At 40.6% G+C, this 14,191-nt stretch overlaps 1 protein-coding gene across 1 annotated transcript; it reads right to left on the bottom strand.

Annotated features, from left to right (window-relative positions):
* Positions 1 to 43: 43 nt before the first annotated feature.
* strip2 (striatin interacting protein 2) lies at positions 44 to 13,904 on the bottom strand. The gene is given in 22 exon segments (XM_088284037.1): positions 44 to 1,558; positions 2,371 to 2,593; positions 2,596 to 2,739; positions 2,835 to 2,901; positions 3,042 to 3,142; positions 3,587 to 3,713; positions 4,606 to 4,703; positions 4,824 to 4,898; positions 4,984 to 5,055; positions 5,281 to 5,344; positions 5,419 to 5,484; positions 6,031 to 6,263; positions 8,678 to 8,728; positions 9,877 to 10,065; positions 10,188 to 10,315; positions 10,391 to 10,497; positions 10,584 to 10,652; positions 10,729 to 10,849; positions 10,934 to 11,068; positions 11,564 to 11,638; positions 11,980 to 12,049; positions 13,372 to 13,904. Coding segments are annotated over 22 exon segments (2,577 nt in total). The 5' UTR covers positions 13,483 to 13,904; the 3' UTR covers positions 44 to 1,307.
* Positions 13,905 to 14,191: the final 287 nt, after the last annotated feature.

The following is a 14,191-nucleotide window of genomic DNA, read 5'->3' on the forward strand; positions in this document are numbered from 1 at the left end:
ACCACACCACAGACACTGCAAATCGACAAAAATCAGTCAGATGCAATTTTTCCCCCTCCATTCTTTAATATGCAACTGTCATGTTATGTATTTATATCACGAATAAAACCTCCTCTGATCCGTAATTGCACATACGTCATGGATATAAATAACCATTAACACATTTGAAAGACTCCAATTGATACAATAAAAGGTCTAATTTCATAGACTGTACAACTTTGAAGTAGAAAATAAATAACATTTGGCATTTTAAAACAGCATGACAAATGAAGGCGTGAGTGAGAAAGCTAAAACGCCACTCAATTGTTTGGCACAACTGTAACAAAGTGAGGGATTAGTTCAGTACAAGAATGTGCAAGTACAGGAGCTAAGAGTGATAAAACCTTTGCAATATTGTATCCGTGTAAACCTGAGATTCTACATGTATATTATTATTCAGAGACAATGAAATAAACACATTGTTAAAAAAAATGAGAGGTGCAATGCACATTTGTGAAGGGGAACAAAACTGAATCTCCTAATCTGACATCAAACATTGCGACGATTTTTTCAGAGTTTGTGCTCTGTACACACAAAAGCCTTGAAGCTTGTGTAGTTGGCAGGTCAGGTAGAGAACATTTCTAAAAAAATACATAAAAATAAAATATTGAGGCGACAATGTGCTTGTGAAGGCAACTGCGAGCTCTGGAAGTGTTTTTTTTTTTTGTGCAGTTGTTTACTGGAAAATAAATTGTGCCGTGATGATCATTTCAATATACATTTTGTGACATTTTTTTTTGTGGTGAGGTTGGTAACCACCATGTTGCTCGTCTTTAAAATGATGACATCCTGGATATGCTGTTGACTATCAAATCCACCCCCACATAAAAACCCGCCCAAAAAAAAAAAAAAAAAATCATTTTAAAATCTAAATCGAGAAACAAACACATTTTGTGAAGACATTATGTACGAGAAACGTACATCCTTAAAATATAATGTTCACCACACAAGTTGGGGGGGTCAAACCAGCACCCACGTTTTCAAAATGATAAAAAGTAACATTTTGTCCTTATATCATTAATTGGCCGAAAGCTAAGGTAGGAAGGACTAATTGCTTTATTATGTTTAATTGGTGCATTGGTCCCCGGGAAGCAGGTATGCTTTTTATAAAAGCTCAAAATAATAATTGAATGTTTTACCCCAAAGCTACCGTTAGCTCGAGAACCCCCGTTCTCAGGAACTGCTACCTCAGTTCATGGCCGCCTCGTCCGTGTGCGTTCACAGTAGGCGTGGGCGCGTGTTTTGCGCGCTCCCCCCCGACTCCCGCGTCACGGCTCCACCAGGAGGCCCTCCCACTCGATGGGCTGCGAGAACACCTCCCTCTCCAGCCACATCTCGTAGCTGTAGTGGAAGTCGTCGGGGAGGTCCACACGCTGGCCGAGCACACTTTGCAGGCAGTTGTCCACGGGCGCAAAGTCGCCGTTGCGGTTCTTGTCGTAGCGGCGGCTGTTGAACTTCTCGATGCTCTCGCGAAGGGCGCATTCCTCCGCCTGGAAGTCCCAAGGGCGCGCGTCGATATCTGGACCAGGTGGACATCGTCGTCGTTAGTGTCAAATACAATACGAAAGGGAGGGGGTGGGTTTGATTGAAGTTAGATACACGTTATTGAATTTTTTGTCCTTATTTTCCTTTTTATTTTTTTCCAGATTTTGAAATTCAAAATAAATAAATAAATGTTTTAATTAATTAGTAATTATAATATAATAATAAAATAATACAAATTAATATAATAAATATTTTATTATTAATTAATAATTATAATATAATAATAAAATAATAAACATTATAATTTAATTTAATAAATAATAAAATAAATAAATGGAATTAAATTTGTGTTTCGACCAAAATATAGTATATGGTATAGTATTAAAATAAATGTCTTTTTTCCCCACCCCCATTTTCAATTTCCATAAGTTTTAAATAAAATGACACCAAACATAACTCACGCAATTGTTGATTTATTGTAAATAAAATTTAAAAAAATAAAAATACCCAAAAAGGTTTTTAATCAAATCAGTGGTTGATTATGATAACAATCATCATCATTTTTAAAAATGAGAACACGAGGGCTGGTGACCGCGAAACATCCCCTCCCCCTGTTGCTATGGCAACAACATCCCAACCGTAGGACGTTGTGTTGTATTTCCCGCGGATATAATAACCATCCAGGCGCATAGACAAGCACCATCATTTCCACAATTAGTCCCTATTAACCTCATAAAGTGTTGTTAACAAGTCCAGGGACCAGTGTGTTTTTCTTAAAGCGACAGTGCCGATTTTTTTTCTCTCCAAATCTTTATGCCAGCTTTGCGTCTGTGTGAGAAGCCATACCGTTCCCGTAGGCCCAGTCGTCATTGAGCCGGTGGCGGACCTTCTGGTAGATGGCCGACATGGTCTTCATGTTGCTCTTCCTCCACTGGCGGCCCAAATACTTGGTCTGGATTTTGAGCAGCTTGAGCACGTACAGTTGCATCATGGCCTGCTTGACCTTGAGAGCTCGCTTCAGGATGGGTGCTGACTTGAAGACCACCAGCATCTGATGCGGCAAGGCGCATGTTTTATATCGGGAAACGAAAACACCCCATAATATTTTACCATGGTCCGAGAGTGTTTCCACTTGGTCAGCTTGTTGAGGATTCTCAGCAGGTTGATACAAGAGAAGAGATTCCGCCAACAGAACTGGTTGTTGTCTCCGGCCTCCTGATAACACGACAAACAACACAATAAAGTAACTTTTTTTTTTTTTTTTTTTTTAAAGAGCTTCACGCAATCCGGCTCGAGCTGTTTGGACTCACCAGGCTCTCGGCGGTGAGCTCAGGCATTTCGTGGACGGCGCAGTGGGGAAAGTCCAACGCACATATACTGAATAGAAAACACTTATGTTCTTTTACAATTTGCATGGAAGCATTCACATTTCACAAGTAGATACGAGACAAATAAAAGTCTAGCGAGAACCAAGTAGGATTTAAAAAAAAATAAAATACATATAACATTTGGCCTACCTGTTTTTGGCGCTGATATAAGACATGATGTTCTGGTTGAAGAACTTGAGGATGAGAGGGATGCAGTTGGCAAACACCAGATGCTGCGAGACAATCTCAAACTGGAGGAGGAAGAAGTACGGCTAATTTTGACATCATATTTCGCGACTCTAAAACTGCGGAAGGGGCTGCGCAGTCTCTGCCTGCCAGTAGAGGGCGATATAACTTCAACTTTAGAGGGAAGAATATTTAAAAAAAAAAAAAAAACGTTTACTCCTAGCAACCAAATTGAGCTACGCTTTTTGTATACTGACATGTCCAATAATCGGAGAAAAAAAGTGACTTTATATCTTATTAGATAGTCACCAAAAAGATGCAGGTGTTCATGTCATTTTTTTTGGTCTGCTGGTGTAGCAGGATCTCAGGAAAAATTGAAATGAAGTCTAAAAGGAGGTAACGGAGGATGAAAGTAAAGTCAGGTTTGACGGTGGAATGGATGAAAGAGAGGTTGGAAAATGTCACGCTTTGGAGTGGGAGGGGAGCGCAAGCGTGGGTGTGGGCGGAACCTGGTAGACGTGGTTGAGTTTCAAGTGTTTGAGGAGGAGCAGCAGCAGGGCCGAGATGGCCTTGACGATGATTTCTTTGTGCCGGTTGACATCAATGCCCAGCTTCATGCTTTGGAGGACCGTTATTCTGAAAGGAAACGCAAACGTGTTAAGGCTTTCGGGCGTGTCGATTACAATATCGCAATTTGAAGACGGCCAACAGTTCTGCCGTATTGCTTGTATTTTGTTGCTCAAATTAATTATGTTAAATGCAGAGAATTCTTCATTTGCATTGATCTCATTAAATCATGATTTTTTTTTGATACATTGCGAATAATAAACAGTAAAATGAACAATTTCCCATGTAAATTTCAGTTGTGTATTTCATGGAAGAAATTGTTGATTTATTGATATTTAATAAAAATGTACAACAAATTCCAATGATTGCTATTTTATTATTGAAATGAGCTACATGTACATTTTTGCATTTTTCTTTCAAACATTGGTCAATTAAATTTGTTTATGCAGCTCATTAAAATGTTTTTTGGGATGTATTTAGCATAAAAAATAGACATCTAATTTATAAAGGCATTGAATTTTTTTTAGTTCAAGTAAATTGAGAATAAATTAAAAATGTAATTATTTCATTTTATTTGTAAAATAAAGTACTCAACATATTTTACAGACAGGTTTGAAGCATTTTTTCCCCAACTTTAGTTTAAAATTTCCCTCATTAAAAAATGGGGCCACTGAGTTAAAGTAAATAATAAAATTAAAACGTATTCGTAAAATTAACTATTTACATGTTTCACTTTTCAAAACATATGGCAATAAATGTTTTATTGATTTATTGTTAAAAAAAATACAATTAAAATGTACATGTAAAATGTATTATTTTACATGAAAATTTTATTTGTTTTTATGGATTAAATAATTTGTAGATTAATGATCTTCAGGGCCATTAGAAAGAGGAACATTAAAAATGAGAATTCTTTATTATTGATATTCAAAATAAACTACATCACACCAGCTGCACTTACGGCATCTCTTCAGGCAGCACGTCGGCGAGGATGTTGATGGAGTCCGTTTTGGCTTTGGAGGTCGGTGCGGCGGCCAAGAGCAGCTTCAGGAGGGCGATCTAAAACAGAAAGGAATAAAAATAATTAAAAAAAATCAAACTATGAGGCAAGCATGCCAACCACGACGTCACCGAGTTGCCCCACTTGGATCACTTCATGCCTTTCGATTTCTCACTCACCACGTATTGCGAAAGGTTTGGAAGCATGCCCAGGTAGAGCATCTCCGCAGGCGTCTCTTCCCACTCCTCCTCACCCTTCGTAGAAGTCGGTGAAAATGGGAGATGACATTTTAGAGGGTATAATGACAAGCGGGAGGAAACCATTTATGAGGAAACTCACCAAGCTCAGCGGACACTGTTGGAGCTCGTCCTCGCGTTTCATCTGCACTTCGGCGATGGACACGTATTTGTGCTGCAGGAAAGAGAGCGACAAAATTCTTGGGAAATTACAAAGGAAATTATAGACAGCCACGTTTAAGTTCAAGCTCGCAGACAATCGCCCTATTTAACTCATTCACTGCCATTGACGGATATAGAAGTCGAAATAGTGCTTTCATTCTTCCCGAGATGGCAGAGAATGAGTTAAAAGTCTGAACCAGAGGAAAGAAAGCGAATAACATATTTGTCCCTCACGCACCTGTTTAAGAGTCTTTACACTCTCGTGGATGGGTCGAGGTAAGCCTACGAGGGTCTCCGTGTCACTGGAACACAATAGGCAGCCAAAAAATTGGCATTGGCAATCCATGGATTGCAGGCGATGGAATATTTTACTGACTTTCCGAGGGTGAAGCCGATGAACTTGTTCCGACTGGTCTCCAGGAAGTGCTCGATGTCCTTCTCCCTGCAGGTACGCAAGAGACACTCACGGTGCGTCATGTTGACATTTTTGGGGAGCACAGCGCGCCCCACTAAAATAAATTAAAATTAAAATAAATTAAATAAATTAAATAAATTTATTTATTTTAATAACATATATATATATATTATTATTGCTTTAACCATATTTTTATTGTATTACTTACGCATATAGTTATTTAAAATTTATTTCATGAAAGACATTTTATGTCATTCTCATCTCATTATAATAGTCAACCAGTTTTTTTAAAATGAATACATTTAAAAAATATATATTTTAAGTAGCCAGTAGACTTTGTACTGATTAAAATAACGGATCTCGATTCTTCTTGAGGTGCAAACAAAACCCTAGCAGCAAGTGACACAATCACAGATACACAGGTGGAGAGAGCGTATTGCTCGAGATCAAGCCGGGAAGATCGCTGAAAATATTATATTCACACGAGCCGATTTAGGGCGTGAAAGTCTTCGCCGCGTTGGAAGCATTCTTGTTCAAAGCAACGGAATCCTTTCAAAAAATGTCGCCATTAACCTGACTTTGGGGGCCCAGGGGAGGCCCTTGGGGAAGTTGACCCTCTCGGTGGGGGGCCGCAGAGGAGGCGGCGGGGGCGGCGGCTGGATGATGACGTCGCGGTCCAACGGGTCCACCTCGCCCTCCATGGCGCCGTCGCCGTCGTCGGGGTCCTCCTCCTCGTCGCGGACGTCGTCGTTCTTGAAGGGGTCCCGCTCGTTGTACGTGTCCAGGCTGTCCTGTTTGACCAGCGGCTGAGGCGGGAGGAAAAAGAAAAACCAAACACTTTGGTTGACAGTCTTGTGTCATGCAAATAGGGAATGTGTGCACAAGCAGAGTCATGAGGGCATGAGTATTCTCAGTTTTCATGCTAGCCGAAGCGAAGATAATAGTGCCATATAATTTCATGTATAGCTTGCTAGAGCTTAACTGGGTCAAGTGCGGTAAAAATGTATATTTAATGCATTTTTCAATATAGCTGTAAAATAGTCAAATATGAGGCGAAAAAATATTCAAATTACACCGATAAACATTACATTTCGGTTTTCTATGAAATTAAAAAAAAAATACATTTTGTGGGACGAGAAAAAAAATCCACCTAAAAATATTTTCATAGAAAATAGATAAAATATAGAAAAAGTGAAGCCATTGTATTAACAGGATTTTTTTCCTCTTCAATTTTTTCCCCTCTTGTAATGTTTAAATGTTCAATAAATCAAAATAGAATCCAATATAGATTTTTTTCAAAAAATTTGCAAACATCTATTTAAAAAAAAAATCATATCATTATGCCGTGTCATGTGTATCATTTTGAGGGTTTTTTTTTTTAAAAAAAAAAGGAAAAAATCAACCACAAGAAGTTAAAAATGTTAAAAGTTAAAAGTTTGCATTTTTTTTAAAAAGTAAAAAAAAAAAATCATGTCATTATGGCGTGTAATGGAAACATTTTGAGTAAAAAAGAAAAAAAAAATCAACCACAGGAAGTTAAAAAAGTTAAAAAAAGTTTACATCTTTTTTAAAAAAGTAAAAAAAAAAAACGTCATTATGGCGTGTAATGTATATCATTTTGAGTAAAAAAGAAAAAAAAAATAAAATAAAATAATCAACCACAGGAAGTTCTAAACCTTTAATCAGAAAGTCGGTCCGAATTTTTTAGAACCACTAAAACACCATTTTAAAATTTCTACCAGTTCGGCGGGTAAGCGAGATTTGACGCAATCCAAAAGTGACGGAAATATCATTTCTTTGCGTTTCCATTTGAAATATTTCTAACTCAATTTAGCATACACCCACAGAAAAATCTGCCAACACAACTCAATTGTGGATGCACTCGCAATTACTTTGGGAACCAGGAGACATTGTACCAAAAAAAACACACAGACACAGCTTGACGTGGACGCAGTGTCGCTATCATGAATGAGTGTGGCAGTAGTGCAAGCAATCAGGCATGAGTCAGCGTTGTGAATGTTAGTGCGCCACCCGCGGGACTCGCTGAGGAGCACATTCTCCATGAAGAAGCCATTCCTGCTATGTGGGGAGGTCGACCGTGTCTTTATTTGATTTTTTTTCCCCCCAATGCGATGGACATCGTGGGATAGCTACAAAGTGGCAGTGGCGGTGAGGGTGTGTGGGCTGGGCGGGGACGCTACGACTGTCTTCACGGGACGGTGGGACCGGCGTCAACGACAACAAGCCAGCAAGGCAGCCCCCCGCGTCTCAAAATGTGGACGAGGAAGAAGAAGAGGAAAGAGTGACACAATGAGGTGATTTGGGTTACATGGAAATGCAGAATAAAGAACGCGGAAAGGCGGGAGAAGAAAAGGAGATGAGACACGAAGACGCTTTTAAGGAAAATGACATGAGCTGCACCAAGACTGCGAATATCAACCTGATTTTTTTTTTTTTTTTGGGGGGGGGGGGGGTAATTAAAGGCAAGTATTCTCTTCTCTAATTAATTTGCAAAAGTCAATTAAAATTAAATTAGTATCGTCACAAATTTGATCATTTATTCATTTATTCAAATGTAGTTAGTTCCTTAAACTGAAAAATTATAAAAGAATACATCGACTGATATTTAAACCAATGAAATCGATAATTGTAATTTTCAAAAACAATTTAAAGGGGATTTAATAAATTTGAAGACCAATTTAAAAAAAAAAAATCAAATAAGAAAATAATTACAGAGAAGACATTTTTTTTTAAATTGACAATTTGCACTAAAGTCCAGTTTTAAATTTTCTAATCCAGATCTGATCCAGATGACATATTTCGGGGGCGTTTACACATAACATGGGAAAATTGCAAAAATGTTAGTCGCTCTGAGTGAATTTCAATTTTGTTCAAAGAAATATGCTCGTCTATCTAATCGAATGACATTTTGCTTCTTTAATGTATGAATGTCCAATTCTGAGTTTTGGGCGATCTGAACTCAACTTGAGCCGCTCAGTGGAAACACGACTTTAATAATGAATGAAAAAAAAATAATTAAATGCTAATTGATCTCAGTGTTGGTGCATCCCCGGCGTGATTTCAACCACAGGAGGAGAAAAGGGAGGAGAGGAGAGCGAGGATGGCAAACGGAGGTGAGGGGATGGAGTGCAACAAAATAGAAAAGCTCAATGCAGAAAAAAAAAAAAACTAAGAAAAAAAATAATTGCCGGGTAAAGACCTGCTTCTTGGGAAAGGGACTGTCTCCTTCCAAGCTATCAACAAAGGCACTCTGTGGGGACACAAGGAATGAGACACCATGAGGGCAATTAGAGGACGAGCCTCATTTGGGCCCGCTTATTGTTGGAGGTGTTAGAGAAGGATCGCTTTCATAGAATGAAAAAAAACAAAACAAAAATACTGTTAGGTTGGTTAGTGTGTATGATGTGTTAGTGTTAACAATGTTGCTTAGGCTGTTAGTTCAAATGGGTCTAACGTTCCTGACATATTCACCGTTTGTTTTCAGGAATTCACCGATTTGTGTGTGTGGTTTTTTTTTCCCGGTACGGAAACTATCCACAATGATTTGCTGAATTTAATTTTTAATTTTTTTTTGGAGTTCTCGATGATGCTCGGTTTAAACAGGATATAGTCATTAAACGGTCTCAAGGAAGTAAGCGGAAGATGACTGACACCACTTTACGCTAGGGAGGAGTTAACTTTAGCCTGGGTTGTGAGTGGAACGGACAACTGTCCGGTGCGTTTTTTAACGTATAAAATCTTTTTTTTTTTTTTTTTTTTTGAGTGAGTTTGAAATAGCGTGCTGGTGCTGTCATATTTCCATCGTAAAACAGTCACAATTTTAGGGCCATCAATTACTTGTGTCTTCTCCTCACTCTTATTTCACATGCATTGTCTATATTTTTTGTGCATATTGTCAAATAAAGTAAAAAAAAAAACAGTGACATGATATAATAAATGTAGCAATAAGGGAGAGGAATAAAAAAAATTTTTCATGAAATTTATTATGTTGCTGTAGGCTATCAAACAGCAAATTATTTTGCTGAATAATTTTCCTATTAGGACCATGTGACAATTTTTTTTTTTTTGGCTGGAACGGATTAACAGCATTCCCATTCATATCAATGGTGAAAGTTGATTCAAGATACAAGTCATGTGAGATGCAAGCATGGCCACTGAACAAATTTAATTACTAAGTCCAAGGTACCACGATACTGCCTTGACACTGATTACTACTTTCCTATTTAGACAGGATTTCGGAGAAACAAACTGTTGGGGATAGGCTGCACAGGAAAAACAAAACGACGTAGCAAATTCATGAATAACAATCGGCGAACAAGCAGGGGTTCGATTTACTCTGTGTGTGTGTGCGTGTGTGTGCGGGCGTGTGTGTCCACTGTCAGGTGGGCGTTTCTGTACCCTGCGACTGCGCCGCCCTCTCTTCTGCTGCTGCTGCTGCTCGATGAGCTCCATGGCGGAGGCGGGCGGCGAGGCGGCTCGCATGGCCCGCACCACCTTGATGCTGTCCTCAGGAAGCGGGGGCAGGTTGAGACGCTCGCGGCCCCGCACCTTCATCTCCTGCAGCTCTTCGAAGCCGCCCAAAGTGAACTGGGAAATGAGGAGGAGGAGGAGGCAGAACTACGATTAGCAGCGTTATTATAAACTTGATGGTGCCGGAGCACCACGAGGGGTCTGCGTGCGCACGTGCCCGAGTGTGTAAAAGTGCTCACCAGGATGGTCTTCCATAAGAGAAGCAGGACTTTCTTCATGGGGAAATGCGGTGCGTTCATGCTGCAGAACTTGGTCACCATGGAGAAGAGAAGCAGCGCAAAAGGCTCGCCATTGTAGAGCGGCGCACCTGAGTGGGATCACAGACGATGACAGCGCAATCGGAAGCGAAGCGCGATCCTGTCGACGCACCCCGCCTACTCACCGAGCTCATTCTTGAAGGCCTCCCTGGCCGCTCTCCAATCGGGTCCGTCGTCCTCCGCTTGAACTCGAATGGTCTCCACCATCAGGTACATGATGCTGAGCAAGACTCTGGAGAGAGACGAGGCAATTTTTTTTTCTTCTTAAAAATGTGACGCAATGGACGAACGAGCGCGGTAATCGGTGGGATGCCTCGCCTGAGTTCTGTGCTGTCTGCAAGGGAGATGGCGGGCTTCCTCACCGCACTGCTGCAGGCCTGGCTGTTACTGCAAAAGTGATCAACGCAAAACATTTTTCCCACCCGGACATCCGAACGGCTCTCTCGTGGGACTTCTTACTCACTCCATCTCCATGCTGAGAAGCTCCAGCAGGGCCGTGAAGATGCCCATGTCGTACAGAAGGAAGACGTTGCGCCTGGACCGGCGAAGCACGTCGCCCTCGCCGTCACATTCGTCGAACACCCCTGCGCAGCGGATTCAACTTTACTAACAAACGGATGTCTGACAAAAATAAATTTGCACTTGGTTGCTTCCCCACCATTGCGTACCTTGAGCGAGGTAGAGGATGGCCCGGGCCACCTTCAGCCTCTTGTCCCGGTCGGTCACCTCCAGAGCGTCCAGTAATCGCATCACGTACGTGCGCCGCTCCGCCGCGCTCAGATCGATCCACCGGCGGCCTCGGGCTGAGCGGCGGAAGACGCACTCGAGGTCATTTTCAAGGACACTTCCTCTAAATACGTCTGTTAAATATCACCCCTTGGGGGTTTCGATTTACCCTAAATGTAATGATGTTAGAAGTCGTATTACAGGTGAAGTGACACGACAGTGGATTTAAAAAGTCTACACACCCCTGTTGAAATTAAATTCTCACAAGATTTTTTTTTTTTTTTTAAATTGATTCAGAACAAAAAAAAAAGGCCCCAGGTGAAGGGCATTTTTTGCATTCAGGGAGTGGAGGCTGGTGCTCGAGCACCATTAGGCGTCTATGTGTGCACGTGCCTGCAAATAAGGTAAGAACAGATGCCTGATTATTCATTAGCGGTAAATATAAAATAATGAAAGCTAAGTAGTTTCTAGCACACGCTCCTACATCAAATCCGCTTAAAAAGGATAAGTGGAAGTACGGCATGCATGTTAGAATATATATATTTTTTTTTGTATTAAGAGACACACAGTACCATGGCTTCGGAAGTCTTCCTCAAAGCAGTCTCTGTTCAGGGCAAACTCAGGTTCCTCGGTGTAGCTGTAAAGCTCTGGGAAGGACAACAAGGCACACGTGAGCGAGGGAGGACGTTACGCTCGGAGGCAAACGCAAGCAGAGCACTAGTTTACGAGTGTGTCATAACACTTGTCAGCCACACAAGTCTGGGGAAATATGTACGGAAATATGCAGTCTGCTCGGTCAATTGTAGACAAGGCAGCAAAAAAAAAAAAAAAAAGGGGGTATGTTACTAATTTGTATTTTTCCATTTTACAAAATGAATAATTTAATAAAAAAAATCTTAATTACCAATTTAAGAAGCGCCCAAAAGAATTCTAAATAAATACATCAAAATATCACCCGACTCTTGATGATGTAAGAAACAATTGTTACCTGAGAGTTCGGCGGTGAGTGCGTCCGTGTCGCCGTATTCAAACTCCAGGTTGGGAGACTCCATGGAGCTCTGCCAGGGAAGTCATTAAGAGTGAGCACAAAACTCAATACAGCAGTTTTGGAACACCAACCACGCTCATACGACAGATTGTGCCTTTAAAAAGATATCAAAGTGGAAAAACGCTGCAGCTAAAAAAAAAAATGGTTCTTCCTATGCATGAAGTAGAGAAAAAAAAAAAAAGTGAAGCCAGTGCAACAGGAAGCGAGCCTCCGTCTGCTCCGGGCAATGCAAATGAGTTCCAGTAAAGACAAAAACAGGTTAGCGGCGATCATAACGACACGTTGATGACGGGATCAGCATCAATGTAGTGCTTTGGCGCCAAGTGCTTTGGCGATATTGTACGCCCCTGAGGCATAATCTTCACAGGCCTTGCAGATGAAAGACAGAGAGGCTGTAACAGCATCCAGGAGGGAACATTCATTTTATTATTTATTTCTTTTTTTAGGAGAGGGACGAACAATAAGATCGATACCTGGTATCAGTACTTGCCAATCTCTAGTTTTTAATTAAAATATCAGCTTTTAGCATCCCATTCATAATTTATGTTAAGTTTTAAACCAAAGAACCAGAACCATCTCATGGCAGACGGACTAGTTATATATATATATATATATCTTTTTTATTAAAGCAATATTTAACAGTGCATTTTAAAAATAAAAAAAATTGGGGGTTTTTAGGTTTTATCAAAATAAATGTGCTTAGTTTTTTTTAATGCACACCTTTTTATGAAATGTAAAATCATTTTACATTTTTAAATGAAATATTGCATTCAATTTATTAAACCAATTAATTATAAAAGGAAGATCATTTAAATGCAATATAAGGTACGGGAAATTGTACCAAAACATTGGAGACACAAGAAGCTATTTAAAATGTGACATCAATGCAGGATTAGCCATTAGTCTTCATTATACATTTTTAATCAAATCAATCACGTGACCTTTGCAATGTTCAGACTAGGTCAAAATGTCACGGACATATGCAGGCCAGCAAGCATTACACACACCGCGCAAAATAAAACTATTCCTGCTAAATGATAGTTGCCAATCCACGAATGTCAATATTATATGGCATCCATGCAGCAAGCAGCCACATTTCGCCACCTGCAGCCTCCACGTCGAGCAACGCTGCAGGATTACGAGCCAGGGTTATTTTTAGGAGCCGCGCGCCAAAATAACCTCTCGAGGATGCCTGTCTGCTTCCATTTGGAAAGGGTCGTGCAGCTGTCCCGAAAAAAAAAACTCCTCAGCAACAACCACGATAGGGAATTAAATCCCCCTAAAAAATTATGCCGTTTCCGACGGACGCGAACGTCTCTCGCTCGTACCCACCTCGGACTCCTTCTGCTGCTCCTTGAACACATCTTTGCCTTTCGACCTCAGCCTGTCGCCGTTGTCGTTGAGATTGTTGAGCAGAGGGACCTCAATGTCTTCCGCCTGCATCTTGTTGGAGGGTCTCGGGGGGACAAGCGGGCGAAGGGGGGGGGGGGGGGACGAGAGACGGCGGCGCACCGGCTGGAGGACAAGTTGGGAGCTTCTCCGTCCTCGTTTTCGCGCCCCCGCCCGCCTCTCTGCTTCAAAACGTGTGTTGGATTTGTGGTCCGCGCACGCCTCGCGTGGGCGGGGCTAGACGCGGGATCGCGACAGAAAGGAACTCGCCGGCCAATTCGACACATTAAAAACACGACTGCTGTGAATATAAAATCAACATTACTGATGAAAACATTGGATTTAAAAGTGATTGTAGGCGAATATTTAGCATTAACTTTGGCTAAAAACTTATCTTACCTATTTTGGATATACTGCAAGGTATGCCAAAAATAGCTTATAAAAAACATTTGAACTTCTTTCAGGAAGTATGGGAGGAAGGAAGAATGAAACAGAATGGGAGGGATTATGGAAAAGAGCTGATCGAAGGAAAGGATGTACAAAGAAGAGAAAATGAGGGAAAGGAAGGAGGAAGGAAGGAAAGAAGGATGAAAGGAAGGAGACAAGGATGGTTGAGGAGGGAAGTGGGAGGAAGAATGAAGGTAAGAAGGTCAGAAGATAAGGGAAAAGAAGGTACGAAAAAAAGATCAGTTGATTTTTTTGCCACCTTGAATAGTGTAAAAATATATTCAAACATATTATAATATTTAATCGCGATTAATTA

The sequence above is a fragment of the Idiotropiscis lumnitzeri genome, chromosome 2, assembly GCF_059441095.1.
Source record: "Idiotropiscis lumnitzeri isolate Australia: NSW breed Sydney's pygmy pipehorse chromosome 2, RoL_Ilum_1.0, whole genome shotgun sequence".
NCBI lineage: Eukaryota > Metazoa > Chordata > Actinopteri > Syngnathiformes > Syngnathidae > Idiotropiscis > Idiotropiscis lumnitzeri.